Source organism: Pseudopipra pipra, chromosome 18 (assembly GCF_036250125.1).
Source record: "Pseudopipra pipra isolate bDixPip1 chromosome 18, bDixPip1.hap1, whole genome shotgun sequence".
In the NCBI taxonomy this organism is placed as follows: domain Eukaryota; kingdom Metazoa; phylum Chordata; class Aves; order Passeriformes; family Pipridae; genus Pseudopipra; species Pseudopipra pipra.
The window spans coordinates 7,218,883-7,231,745 of NC_087566.1; the positions used below are offsets into that span (position 1 = coordinate 7,218,883).

General features: G+C 44.6%; 1 protein-coding gene across 6 annotated transcripts in view; it reads right to left on the reverse strand.

Moving 5' to 3' along the window:
* Positions 1 to 60: 60 nt before the first annotated feature.
* Positions 61 to 12,863, reverse strand: part of KIAA1671 (KIAA1671 ortholog) — a 69,968-nt gene continuing 57,165 nt past the window's right edge. For 5 of the 6 annotated variants that reach the window (XM_064674869.1, XM_064674870.1, XM_064674874.1 and 2 more), the window contains 7 exons: positions 9,892 to 10,010; positions 5,685 to 5,940; positions 3,951 to 4,125; positions 3,635 to 3,762; positions 3,312 to 3,445; positions 3,086 to 3,168; positions 61 to 2,595 (listed from right to left, as the gene is read on the reverse strand). In XM_064674869.1, the coding sequence (XP_064530939.1) occupies positions 3,090 to 3,168; positions 3,312 to 3,445; positions 3,635 to 3,762; positions 3,951 to 4,125; positions 5,685 to 5,940; positions 9,892 to 10,010 (891 nt within the window). In that variant the 3' untranslated portion in view covers positions 61 to 2,595; positions 3,086 to 3,089. Of the gene's footprint in view, positions 2,596 to 3,085; positions 3,169 to 3,305; positions 3,446 to 3,634; positions 3,763 to 3,950; positions 4,126 to 5,684; positions 5,941 to 9,891; positions 10,011 to 12,863 lie in introns of those variants that run through there. The other variant, XM_064674871.1, reaches the window with a different exon arrangement.

A 12,863-nucleotide genomic window follows, 5' to 3' on the forward strand; every position in this document is an offset into this window, starting at 1 on the left:
AAAAAAGCACGTGGCAACAAAAGTTAAAGCGTAAAAAATTCCAACAAACATTATCTGGAATTAAAATAGAATTATATAAACTGTATTACAGTCTGTTCTATCATTTAAGAAGTAATAACATATTTATATATCTTTTATTACAGAGTGATAGCCCGGAGAGAAGGAAGTAGATATTTAATCCATGTACAATATAAAGAAATAATAGAGCAGAAAAAACACTGTCCCATTCAACAACATTCTAAAGATGCTTTTTAATTAGACATTTAAGCATTAAACATTTCTCAGTAGTAGGTTAAACTACTCAATACAGTAAGTTTCAGTGCATTGTCCAAGCAGACGTGGAAATGCGAACACATTCAAGGGCTTCGTGGAAACCTCGTGTTAATCCCCTCAGTTTCCTCAACACACAGCAAACAGTTACAGAATTTCTGGCCTTCAGTTATGAGACCAAGAGCCAGTAAATCCTCCAACTGTTGGGAACACAACACTGTCACCTGCTCAAGTGGAAAATCCAGCCTGTGTAAATGTTCCTGTAAGCAGGGAATTACCTGATTAGTGGGGTTAAAACAGGCCCCACGTCATCTGAGTGAGCAGAGCCATCGCCACCCTCCTCACACCTGCACAGGCTGCTCAGGTTGGCCCAGGTGTGTGTCACACCTGGGACACAGCGATGGAACCCTTGGGTGCTGCCATGAAAAATGTATCCCGAAAGAAAAAGAGTTGCCTTTTCCACCATCATCTAAAGGAGAGAGAAGAAAATCTGTGCAATGTTTTAAAATGAGCTGAGAGGAGCTGGTTGATGGTGGTGGCTGAGCTCGACAGGGCCCACCTCCCAGCTCCCAGTGCCAAAGATCCTGGGGGATCCCTGCTCCATGGGGAGCAGAGGGGTTGCAAAACTAACAGTGGCAACAGCTCCCATGACAAATAGGGCAGAGCAGCAAGGAAAGACTTTTACATAAGATAAATGTCTTCGTCTCATCTCCACACCGGGAGCTGCCATCAGAGCTAAATCTGGGAGCGAGAAATGGGCATATGGGACTTGTCTCCTGACATCCTGCTGCTATTTCCTAGAGCAGACTGGGACTGCAGTCACCTCCTCTGTGACTCCTTCATGAGAAGAATTGGCACATGGTTTTGGCAGCTACAAGCCTGACAGACAGCAGAGCAGGCAGGCCACCACTGTGGTAACCCCACGGGAATCGAGCTCCCGAAACACTGATCAGAAAAAAAGAGAAAAGAAAATGAGGGGAAGTGCTGGTGCTTTATGGTTTGAATCTAGAGGAGCCCCTCAGCAGGACATAGGAAGTGCAACCCAAGGAGCAGCCCCAGCTCTGGCAGGCGAGGAGAACACTCCACTCTCCGTTCCCTCTTCATGCTTTCCTGGTCGAGGAATTCGACAGGACAAATCACCTCCCTCCTTGGGCTTCATTTTTAAAGGTTCACAGAAAGAGCACTTATCTGGGACAAGAATCAGTTATGTCTTACATGGCCATGGTGTTGGTATTTCAGAATCAAAGATACAGACATGTCTGGGGATTAGTGATTCCCAAACACCCGCGTGGTCCATGAGAGCCCTACTCTGCTATCAGCACATCGGTCTTGCCAAAGGAAGGACAGGAAATAATCTGAGAAACTGAAGATCACATTTAGGTTATCTCACAAAATCAGCATAAAAATAAAAACTTAAACCTGGTATTTACAGATTAACAAATAAAAATAAGAAGTGGGACTATCCAAACTGCTATTAAAGTGACATTCAACAATTAACTGGAACCCTGATATGAGTGTAACATCCTCCCTCTTCCCTTCCTTTTTTGTTATAAAAACAGTATTTACATATTTTTACTTTTTTTTTTTAAAGAGAACTGGTTGACATTATTGCTTGATCCTTTTTAGGAAAGACATTCCAATGAAGCAATTATTCCACATGCTGACAAAACACAGAATATACCACTTCAAGAGTGACAAAAGTTAACATTTTGTTCATCTAAAAATTATCTCCATCTGCCAGGTCAGCAGATCACATGTAAATATAAGCCAATCAAAAATACATTTTACAAAAAATAATCAAGTTTCCTTTTTCAATATGGCAGTAAACATGATTTGTTCTTCCACTCTCACCTTCCACAAACTTCATTCTAAATAGGAGCTTACTATTTGTTCACAAAAAAAAAAAAAAGATAAATTTGATTAAAATTGTTATTTTCATAAACAAACACAAAGCCCAGCCAGACACATCTACCAGAGGTCACAGCTCTGAGTGCTGAACACCTACACAGTTCGACAGCGAGGGGAGTTCCCTGCATCACAGCACTCCCAAGTATCTTCATTTTCCAAGACCTTCTGAAGTGCTAACCAGGAACCATGGGTCCTCCTGGCAGGCAGGTCTGAAGTGACACCATCCCCCTGACCTGACAGACACAGCTTTGTATTTGACTATGAATTGAAGCAGCTTTCTCCACAAAACAGGAAGGCACCATGCACAGAGCAGTTGAGGCAGGAAGCAAACAGCAGCAACATGACATGGGGGTTTAGGTTCAGATGAGTTAAGGCTTCTGTTAAACTTCTTTATCTTCTTCTAGTTAGAATCACTGTCTGGAAGGAAAAAACAGAAGGAACTGAAGTAATGGTGTGACACGGTCAGACAGCCCCTCCCAGGGACTGCGATAGGAAACCCCCCAAAATGTGTATTTCTGTTGTAGTGTCACCTTGGTATTGTCCTATTTAACATATTAAAAGCTCAAAAGCTGCCAGAAATTCTGCTGGAACAACACAAGGTGTTCAAACTGTGTGCAAGCCTCAGTTATCCAGCACCAGACCTATTCTAGCCTTCTGAAAGCACCAGGAAATCACAGCCCCAACAGAGCAAGGGTTGTGACGATTAAATTATCTGCAGAGAATCAGTGACACTTTCACCTGGGAGTGAAACAACACCTGCTCTGCCCTAACACACAACTACTGACAGTCCTGGTGGACGTGGCAGGGTAAAGGTCTCAGAGTTAGTGCTGACACAGTGCTTAAAGAAAGTGTGGTTTTGTCTCTGCACACCCACACTTAGCAAAGCCCCCCTTCCTGCCCCAGGTACCTTTTCAAACCTGATTCTCGTAATGGCTCTGTCTCTTCTTTGATTTCAGCTCCTTCAACCACTGAGGAGACTTTTCTTCTGACCTAAGATATAAAAAAATAATCTTTATTCCTTCATTATGAAAACTCATTATAGAAACAAAAAAAGAAATATCCAATTTCTTGCATTATTTTTTTTTCTTCCACCAAAACCAGTATCAGCATCGTTGGGGCTGGAATTCTCTCACCTGTCCTCCTTCTCCACACTGGAGGGCAGCACTCTGCTCCCAGGAGTCCCTAGCTGGGCTTTGGGGGATTTGAAGAGCTGAGCAGAACCGGTGTCCCCAGCACTCTCAGACTCTTGTCTTTTCCGTAGCTGGGCCTAAATACAAAAAAAGAGAAAGGGATTCCTTTAAGCAAGCATTCAGGCTTTTTTTTAATGCAAACCAGATCACTCATTTATAAAAACAAAAAAAATTCATGCCTAAAATCAGGGCAGGGATTCCTTATAAAGCATCAGCAGCTCCTGAACTGGTTTATCTCTCACCTGATATGCTCTGCCTGCGCTCACCTTGAGAACAGAGTGATCCATTCCTGGGAACACGGGGAGTCTCTGGGCTTGTACTGCAGATGACCTCGGAGTATGCTGGATCTTCTCTTCCTCCTCAGAATCTTCCTGTTGCATAGTTTTCTTCTCCTCTAATTAATTGTTTAAAAAAAAGCAGAGTGGGGGAACCATTAGTCAGCTTTTCATCTCTCCCTTGTTCTAGATCTCTCCTTCTATTCAAGTGCAAATGAAGAGCAGGATTTAGAAATGTCATTTAGAAACTCCCAAGCCTTACACCCAAGCTGATCACAGCTGATTATTTCAGGTAGCTGAGGGATACCTGTGGAATCCTTGAACATCCAGGCATTATCTGGTTCTTCCACCAAGGAAAATCTATTCTCAAACTCCAGTCCTCTGCTCCTCCTCAGCGAGTGGGACGTGGGGTTCCGGCGGCGCCGCTTTTTGCTGAGCTGCACCCGAGTTTTGAGGGCACTGGAGTCCAGGACAGCCGTGTGCTGGAAAAAACCCCACACCCTTCAACCAGCCTGGAAATGAACTCCATCTCCTCCACAATGACTTCCCAACCCCCTTCATTGCATTAACCCATTCAGTTTATTAAACTATTCGCCTGCTTATTATTCTTGTAGTTAAAACTTAAACAGAATTTATGGTGAGGGGGGTGGTGCATCGTGGCTCTGGGCTGTGGATGTCTGATCTGCATTAATTATTTGCACTAAATTAATACAAAAAGTAACTGCAATAAATAGGAGTTTGGTTCCTAGAGTGTTTTATGAATATAGGTCTTCCTAGCTAATAGCAGCTGAAGGCCAATCTGAAGACTGGGATCTAAGAAGAGCAAGTACGCAAAATTCTCTCCCAGTGCAGTGCTGCAGCTTCCCTGCCAGCCACAGACATTCAAAGCCACTCACCAGCAACAAGGACACTCCAAATTTAGTGTCACAGCATTCAGAAAACTTCTGTGATCAGTCACTTCCAACACATCCTATAGGCAATAACATTTACAAAGCAAAACTAGGAGCTGTAATTTGTTTACTTGCTTAAAGCAATTTGCTGTTAGAGACTTCCCTGCAACCAGGAGATATTCCTGAGCCTCCTCTTCTTCAGAAGATGTGGGTTTGTTTCTTTTCCAGAGATTTCAGGTCAGGAATAAACTACTCAATAAACAGCATTTTCCAGCTGTACTTGGAGCTACTCATGTTTTACTGAGACACCTTTAGCGGCCCAGGGACAGCACAATACAGGATCTTCTGGAAGTGTTCAAACACCGTGTGGATGTGGCACTTGGGGACATGGGTTAGTGGTGGCCTTGGCAGTGCTGGGGCAATGGTTGGATTCAGTGGTCTTGGAGGACTTCTCCAACTTAACCAAAGTTCTTGCAAAGAACTCTAACCTCATTAACTGTGTATGGTCAGAAATTCCTGGTCTTATACCAGTGCAAGATTTTTCAGTATGAAAAAATCCTTTAAAATGCGGCTATGAGCTATTACAGAAAGAGCCTAATTGTAAATAAGAAAAATATTAGTGAATGCCTTTATAGCCTTAAATCTGCATGGCTCACAGCACATTGTGTTATTTAATTATGTTTCTAGTGTTCATAAAGCCATTTAATTCTTCTGTTACACCTCAAAGAGAAACAGCAACTTTAGTAAGGCACTGGCAGTGCCCAGAGCAGCTGGAAGTGTTCAAGACCAGGCTGGACAGGGTTAGCAGCAACCTGGTCTAGTGGAAGGTGTCCCTGTCTATGGCAGGGGGTGGGACTGGATGAGCTTTAAGGTCCCTTCTAACCCAAATCAGCCTGGGATTCCATGTTTAATTATCTGAGACCAGCAGCTTTATGGAATCTCTCAGAACCTAAACATTGCAGAGACTAGAAGAACTTTGATCCTAAGCTTTTCAGGCAGGAAGGCAGCTGAGAAAATTCAGTGTGGGAAAGGAAAGGCAGAGGAAAACTGGGTGCAAATTTTCCAGAAGAAACTGCTTTGCAGTGATTAACACAGGGAACAATACAGGTGACACAGAAGGAGAATTTCTGTTTCCCATGATGGCAACTTACATCAATGAAGGAGAAATCAGTGGTCTTGTCATCAGGGAATGTGTCTCCCGCAGGAGGTAAATCAGTCCCATCAGTGGAGTCCATGTCAGTGCTGGAACGGTCCAGGCTGGTGCTCCTTTGGTCTTTGTTGAAGTCATGGTGCTCAGCCAGGGAGGGCTGTTCTGTCTGCGAGGACAGCGAGGACGGGCGGCTGTTCGGGGGCTGCTTCCGCGTCGAGACAACGTCATTTTCCAGGGAAGGGGATTCGGGCACAAAGCTGAAAATGGAGCAAATGGCATCTGTGAGACTTCAGGGTAAACAAACACCTGCAAGGACAGTCTGGATCACACGTGGTCAGGAGAACTTAAATAAAGGTGGAACTGAAAGTACAGCTATGAGGAGCCAAGGCACCTTTGGAGGCAGCAAGTACCAGCAACATTTGGGTGTGGATCCCTTCCATCAGCTTTCACTCCTTGGATTTACAGTATATTGGGGATTGGGGTGTATTCCATCCAGCCAGAGGCTTTTCCCTTCAGGAATACTGCAGCTGAAGGAGAGGTGGGCACCAGGTGGCACCCTAAGGCTGAGTTCTGCAGGCAGAGCTTTAGGGGTGTCTCAGGGAGAGCGCACAGGGTGGCAGGAACTGCACACCAGTGCTGGGATGCTCCCAGTGTATTCCTAGGATTCCCTCCTTTGCCTAGACTGACAGGAACGAGCAATAGTGTCCAGGACCCGCACCCCAGTGCTGAGATGCTCCCAGGGTATTCCCAGAAATCCTCCCTTTGCCTAGACTAACAGGAATGAGCTACAGTGTCAGGGCTGAAAGCTGTTACAGTGGTGTCTCCCTTTGTCACACAGGCTGGAATATTCCTTTAAACAACAGGATAAAGTAGGAATATTCTACTGTCAGTAAAAATCGGGCCATCTCGCTTCTAATTCCCAGTTTAAAAAAAAAAACAGAACCAGAAGTATTTATGGAATTCTAATTTTTCTCCTCCTCTTGGAGGAAGTCTTTTCTAACTAAGCACCGTTTCTTGAGCACATACCTAGGAAAACTGTTCTAAACCCAAAAATACATGAACATATCAATATATGCCCATTTTTTAAACAACAAACCTTAGTATTTGGTACAGCCCACAGTGACAGCAATCCTGGGAAGAAAACACTCAGGAGTTTACTGCTGGATAACAACATCCATCAGCACCAGTACATGGTACAATGTCCAGCCTGGCAGAGCAGACACTGCACAGAGGGCTTCCAGCACACGAGCACAGGGAATGCTGCTTCCCTTCTTCACCAGTGGGCCCCAGGATAATTAAGAATGGCACTAATGAGCTCCAGGACAAGTTTTTGTCTAGGATTTTTGCTTCGAATGATATTTGGTATCCACAGCGTCAGGCTTTAGAGCCACTGCAAGAATGGGGAGAGGAGAGACAATCTGCAGGCTTAGGATGTTTCATGGAAATTAAAGTGTGTGTTGAAAGGATCCTGTCTGATGTGCACATCTCCAAAAAGCCTCTTCCCTGCTACATCCCAGGGCTGCAGCTGATACAACTCCCTAAGGTTTTTCAAACCAAAATATCCGAGAGGAAGATGTGACAGAAATCCAGCTGAATTTACACTGGTTGGTGGTTCCTCATTCACCAATCTTCCCAATGGATTCTCTTTTGGAGTTCCTGGACAATTACACCCCCGTTACACACCGATTCCTGTGGCAAAGCCCATCCCCAAAAGTTGGAAGGATGCCTGGAGTCGAAACCCTGTCATGCACAGTGGATTCTTTCCAGCTGAACAGCAGATTAGGGGGGAAATTCCCTTCAAAAAAATGAAATTGAAAACACATTTTCAGTTCTCATTACTGAGATGTATAATGCACCTTCTCCTACTGCTTCATTAAGATTTCAGGGTTTATAAGCATATCCATAAACTGCCCCCAGTGTTCCACAGGTGCATTTACTTCTCTGAAAAATCATCCTTCATGTGGAGCACAAAAAACCAGCAGGATGGTTATCACAATGGGCAATAAACTGAGATCAATCCTCACTTTCACTTGCAATTAAATTTAATTAGTTTTAGCAAGACAGTGTTAAGAGGCCATAAAGAATGTGTTGCTTCAGCATGTGAAATTAGGAGTCAGAAAGGAAAGGAATCCTGCTTTTATATTGCTGAAGAGTGAGAATCCAAAGGCAGCTCTCACTGTTTGCCTGGTGTGTCACACAGGAAACAATGTCCATTCAAAAATCCCAGAATCATTTAGGTTGGAAAAGACCTCCAAAACCATCGAGTCCAACCTGTGACCGATCCCCACCTTGTCCCCCAGCCCAGAGCACTGAGTGCCACATCCAGTTGTTTCTTGAACACCTTCAGGGATGGGGACTCCACCACCTCCCTGGGCAGCCCCTTCCAATGCCTGACCACCCTTTCCAGGAAGAAATTCCTCCCTTTATATGCCCTTTCGTATTCTGTAGCTGCAGGTTCCCATCTAATACAGGTGTCTATACACTGTCTCTGGAAGTGTTCAAGAACCAAGCAGACGTGGCACTTGGCCATATGGTTATGTGGGCACGGTGGGATTTGGGCAAAGCTTGGACTCAATGACCTTGGAGGTCTTTTCCAACCTTAATGACTCTGTGATTCCATGAAGATGAGTTCATTCACAGGTGCACTAATGAAACACTCCTAAAATGATCACTCCATGGCTCAAGCACCGGGAAATGCCCACACCTAGAGGTTCCCCCAGCACAGCACAGGCACAGCAGGGTGGTGACACCGCTGGGTCCCCGCTGTCGGGGCGGGTGCGTGCGAGACACGACACTACGGGTGTGCAGCTGGGAAGGGATAAACTCTGAGGGAAGCGAGCCAGGCCAAACAGGAAAGCTGAATTATCAACGTCTCCTGCAAGTTCCTGCCCCCAAGCTGAGGCCAGGAGGAGGCAACGAAGGCAGAGCCCTGCTCATAGCACCCGTGGTGGGATGGGGAGAACATCTCACTGGTCCTGGCAGGGGCTGCCTGCTTCATAAAAAATACACTGCAGACAAAATGCACTTGCAATACATTCCAGGAAGACTTCCATTATTTAAAAGTACATTAATCTCATTCCTCTCCGAGTGCCTGATTAATACATGAGTAATTCCCCCACAATGAGCCATAAGTCAAGCCAAAGCAGAGCAATGGGGTGGCAAAATGCTGAGAAGTCTCTACACTGTCATCATTACGCTGTAAAAAAAGCAAAACCCAAACATTCCTTACGGTGGAAACAAAATTGCCACACATGGGGATTGAATTCAATCCTTCAGTGCACTGAAATGTTTAGGTGGAGCTGTTCATACCAGCATGGATGGACTGAAATCACTCTCCAATGCTGTCTGCTTCGGAGCTGAGATAAGCACCTTTGTTAGGAAACTGATCTCAGAAAATGTCTGTACCATCCTGAAATCAGAGTTAATTTTACAGCAGCCTGGCTGTCACTGTTGGCACGTCACTCAGCTCGCTGAACCTCAAGCTGAAAACTACCCTGATTTCATAAGCAATGAAATATTTATAACACACAGTTCTCAATTGCAGAACACACCAAACAATTGACATTATTGTCAGCTATAAGATCTCAACAAGCACAGCATTAAAAACCATGTAAAATGCTATTTTCATACTACACTGAGCAGACAGGACACAGGCTCAGGGTAGATCAAGCCATAATTTACACAAAAGATGTAAACTATAAAAAACCTCACACTTTGCTGCTCTAGGTTTATTTCATTACATCATTTTAAGAAGAGAAAAGCATCAGCAATACAATCTTTCACTCGACTGATATTCCATTTCATCCTCCACTTCACCACAATGAAACACTTCAGAGTCTGGAAGTGGCCACAGTCCCTCGAGGTGTATCAGAGCACATGGAGAGGTGCATCCCATGTCACCACATCCAGCACCCAGAGCCCTGTTCCAGAGGGATTTGCCATTTAGCCCACCTGGTAGCATGGCTGTTAAGGCAATGCCAGTGGGAGAGAAACAGATTTATAAGCAAATAAAACACATAAAAGTGTCCAAGGCCAGGTTGGACAGGGCTTGGAGCAACCTGGTCTAGTGGAAGGTGTCTCGTGGCAGAGGGTTGGAATGAGATGAGCTTTAAGGTCCTTTCAACCCAGGCCATTCTGGGATTCTATGACTTCCTCTCACTCCTCAGCTAAGAGAAGCCTCAGGCCTGCAGAGGCCACGTCCCCCTCACCTGTCCCCGCTGTGCCGCTGCTCGTTCCAGGTGCCGTACTGGCTGTCGGGCTCCTGCACCAGGGTGTCCGTGTCCTTCGCTCCCGGCGCCTGCCTGGAGAAGCACTGCCTCAGCTGGTCCTGCAACGAAACATTTCGTCAGTTGGCTGAGAGATTAACAGGTTTTATTGGCAACAGTGGGTTTGAATCTGCTAGTTAGACTTGGTTAACATAAAACTGGGAATAAACTTAGACTTGGAAAACAGCTGTGAACTCGGAATGACATTCTCTATACAATAAGCATTGTTTTCCTGGGCAAATAATGGATTCTAGAGGCTGGAAGTGACTCCCTGGTTTCAGTAACTCCAAGCTGCTTTAATATTGCTCTTATCTCATTGCACAGAATTTCTCAAAGCACCTAGGCAAGCACAAGGAATTCTGCTGGGAACGGCATTTCATCTCGCAAGCACACAAGGCAAACATCAACTCTACTGCTCTTTTCCCGGGTTTAATAAAAGGACCCATTTTTTTCCCAGCTTTCTTTGGAAGACATTCAAAATAAAATGAATAAATAAATAAATAAGCACAGGGTCCCTATAAATAAATAACACAGAAAGCCCTTGACAAACTGATGTGTGCTGAGGCAACGTTCAAACCCAGTGCAGGACAGACCATGCTGGATTTGCTCTGTTCTACTCTGACCTCTCACTTCCTGAGTGTTTTTATTTCATGGATCTTCTGCTTTCATAGGCAGGAAAGAGTGGATCCCAGGCCCTTCCCTTTCTGGGGAGAGAAGTGGGTCAGTGCTGGCACCCCAAATTTGCAGCAGAGCAATGTCAATAAAGCCCTGCTGCACCTTTGCTTTGCAGTTGTGCTGAGTTACACACTGAGGTTTGAGTCATGAAATCCTACACTGTGAACACATAATTAACTGTTGGTCCCTTTCACCTTCATTACCCTGAACAAATACAAACATGGCTTTCAGCTCCAAATCAGCTTTGCTTATCAAGATTTTATCTGACAGCAGATTACACGGTTTTTCCACCTGCCCTTGGGAAAATCCAAGGATTTTTCTCTCTTTGTAAACCCCTCTACCTCAGACCCCCCTAGCAGAACATATTTGTGGAAACTACCAACACATCTAGTTATGTTCAGGCAGCACACACAAAGTAGCAATAATATTAAGAAATCCCATATTTAATATAGAGAATTCCTTCATATTTTTGAGAAAAAAAGAGATGCATGTTTTCTTCACTTTATACACCTAAAGAATGCTGCCTTAAGACTACAAAAACATTAAGGATAATTCACCAATGCTGATACTTGGCTGCTGAAGAAGTCCCTCAACACTTCCACCTCTCATAACCAGTTCTTATTTCCCAGGGGCCACAGCAACTCTCCAGCCCTATCGCACTCTCTGCTGCTGCCAAAGTGTCTCTTTTAATGCAGAGAGAAACAAACCACAAAAGGCTCCACCATTTACTCCAACTACCACCACACACCATGACCGGACAAAGTTAAATTCCCAGTTTGTGATACTCAAGCAAAACTGGGGCTCAGTTTGGGAGTTCCACAGAACAGATGTTTCCTGCTTTTCATTCCAGATGTTCCTGCAGCCCCAGGATTCACTGGCAGTGATTCTAACAGTTTATAGAATCATAGGACCATTAAGGTTGGAAAAGACTTCTAAGATCATTGAGTCAAACTTATCATATATATATAGATAAATAAATACATGTACACCCAGAGACAAATTGAGTTCTCACATTTCCCAGTCCATGCCAGGTACAAGATTCCAACCACAAGCCAGGCACATGCTGCTTCCAACAAGAGAAATAGTCTGGTACTCCCTAGAAACCACACGGCATTTCTTCCTGCTTGGCTCGGGTTTTCGCTTCCACAAATTCCCTCTGTAACTTCCTGATCCTGTGATTTGCTCCAGGGACTCCACTAACACCCCTGGGCTTGGCCTTCTGCTCTCACCTGGTAGCCACAGCACCCTTGGCAAGTAGATGCACTTCTAGGAAAGGCACTAACAAATGCCAATCGTTCTTCTCACTCCCTCCCCCCACTGTCCACACTTGTTCAGGGGTTTTTTTCCAACCTGAAACTCATTAGGAATTTTTTTTTCCAATCCCAATCTCACATTACAAGTTACCCCGTTCTTGTAATCAATTTGTACAGGGCATTTTCCGCCAGCTATGACTAAGGGCCATTACTCCACGCATGGCATAGACTGTTTTACTGCAATCATGTTGTTTCTAGCCAGAAAACAGTCTAAAAAGCTTAGAAACAAGAATGGGAGCACTGGGGAGGCCTTGTTTACGCAGCGCTGTGTTATCTGGCCGTGGTGGCTGGAAGGAGATGTGTGGCCAGCCCTGATAATGCCGGCGTGGCAGCCACAGGGAAGTGCAGATGCAAATACATGGCTCGTGTGAGGGCTCAATAATTCTTAATAACATCTTACGCTGCAGACAAACCGATCTGCACATATTCCTCAGTTTCAGGCAACGCTTGACTTGATGTTAATAGATACTTGAACTTTGAGATGCTGTTTTACAGCCAACATGACACAATTAACAGCGTTATTCTCTATGCTAAACCCAAAACAAGCCTGAAAAAGAACTAACATTACTGCTTCTGAAGACACTGTGAGATTAAATTCAATGAAACAAACAGAAAGTCTAAACATGAGGAATAAAACCCTCCAAATTCCAAGAGATCTGTAATTCTCTAGATTCCAGAGACTTTGTTATATTCGGTATTGCTATTGCGTTTTGCTTCCGGAGGAAGCTACTTATTTCAAGACGACAGTGTCTTTCCCTGACAGTCCCTTTCAACACATACTTTAAATGATTAATTGGAAAACATAACCATTCTTTAGGTACCAAGCACAGAAATAAGGAGCGGGAAGAGGAGCTGATCCTCTCCCCAGCTTGTGGAGGAGGTGTTGGCTGAGGGCACGGAGGGCGGCGCAGGAAAGCAATTTATAGC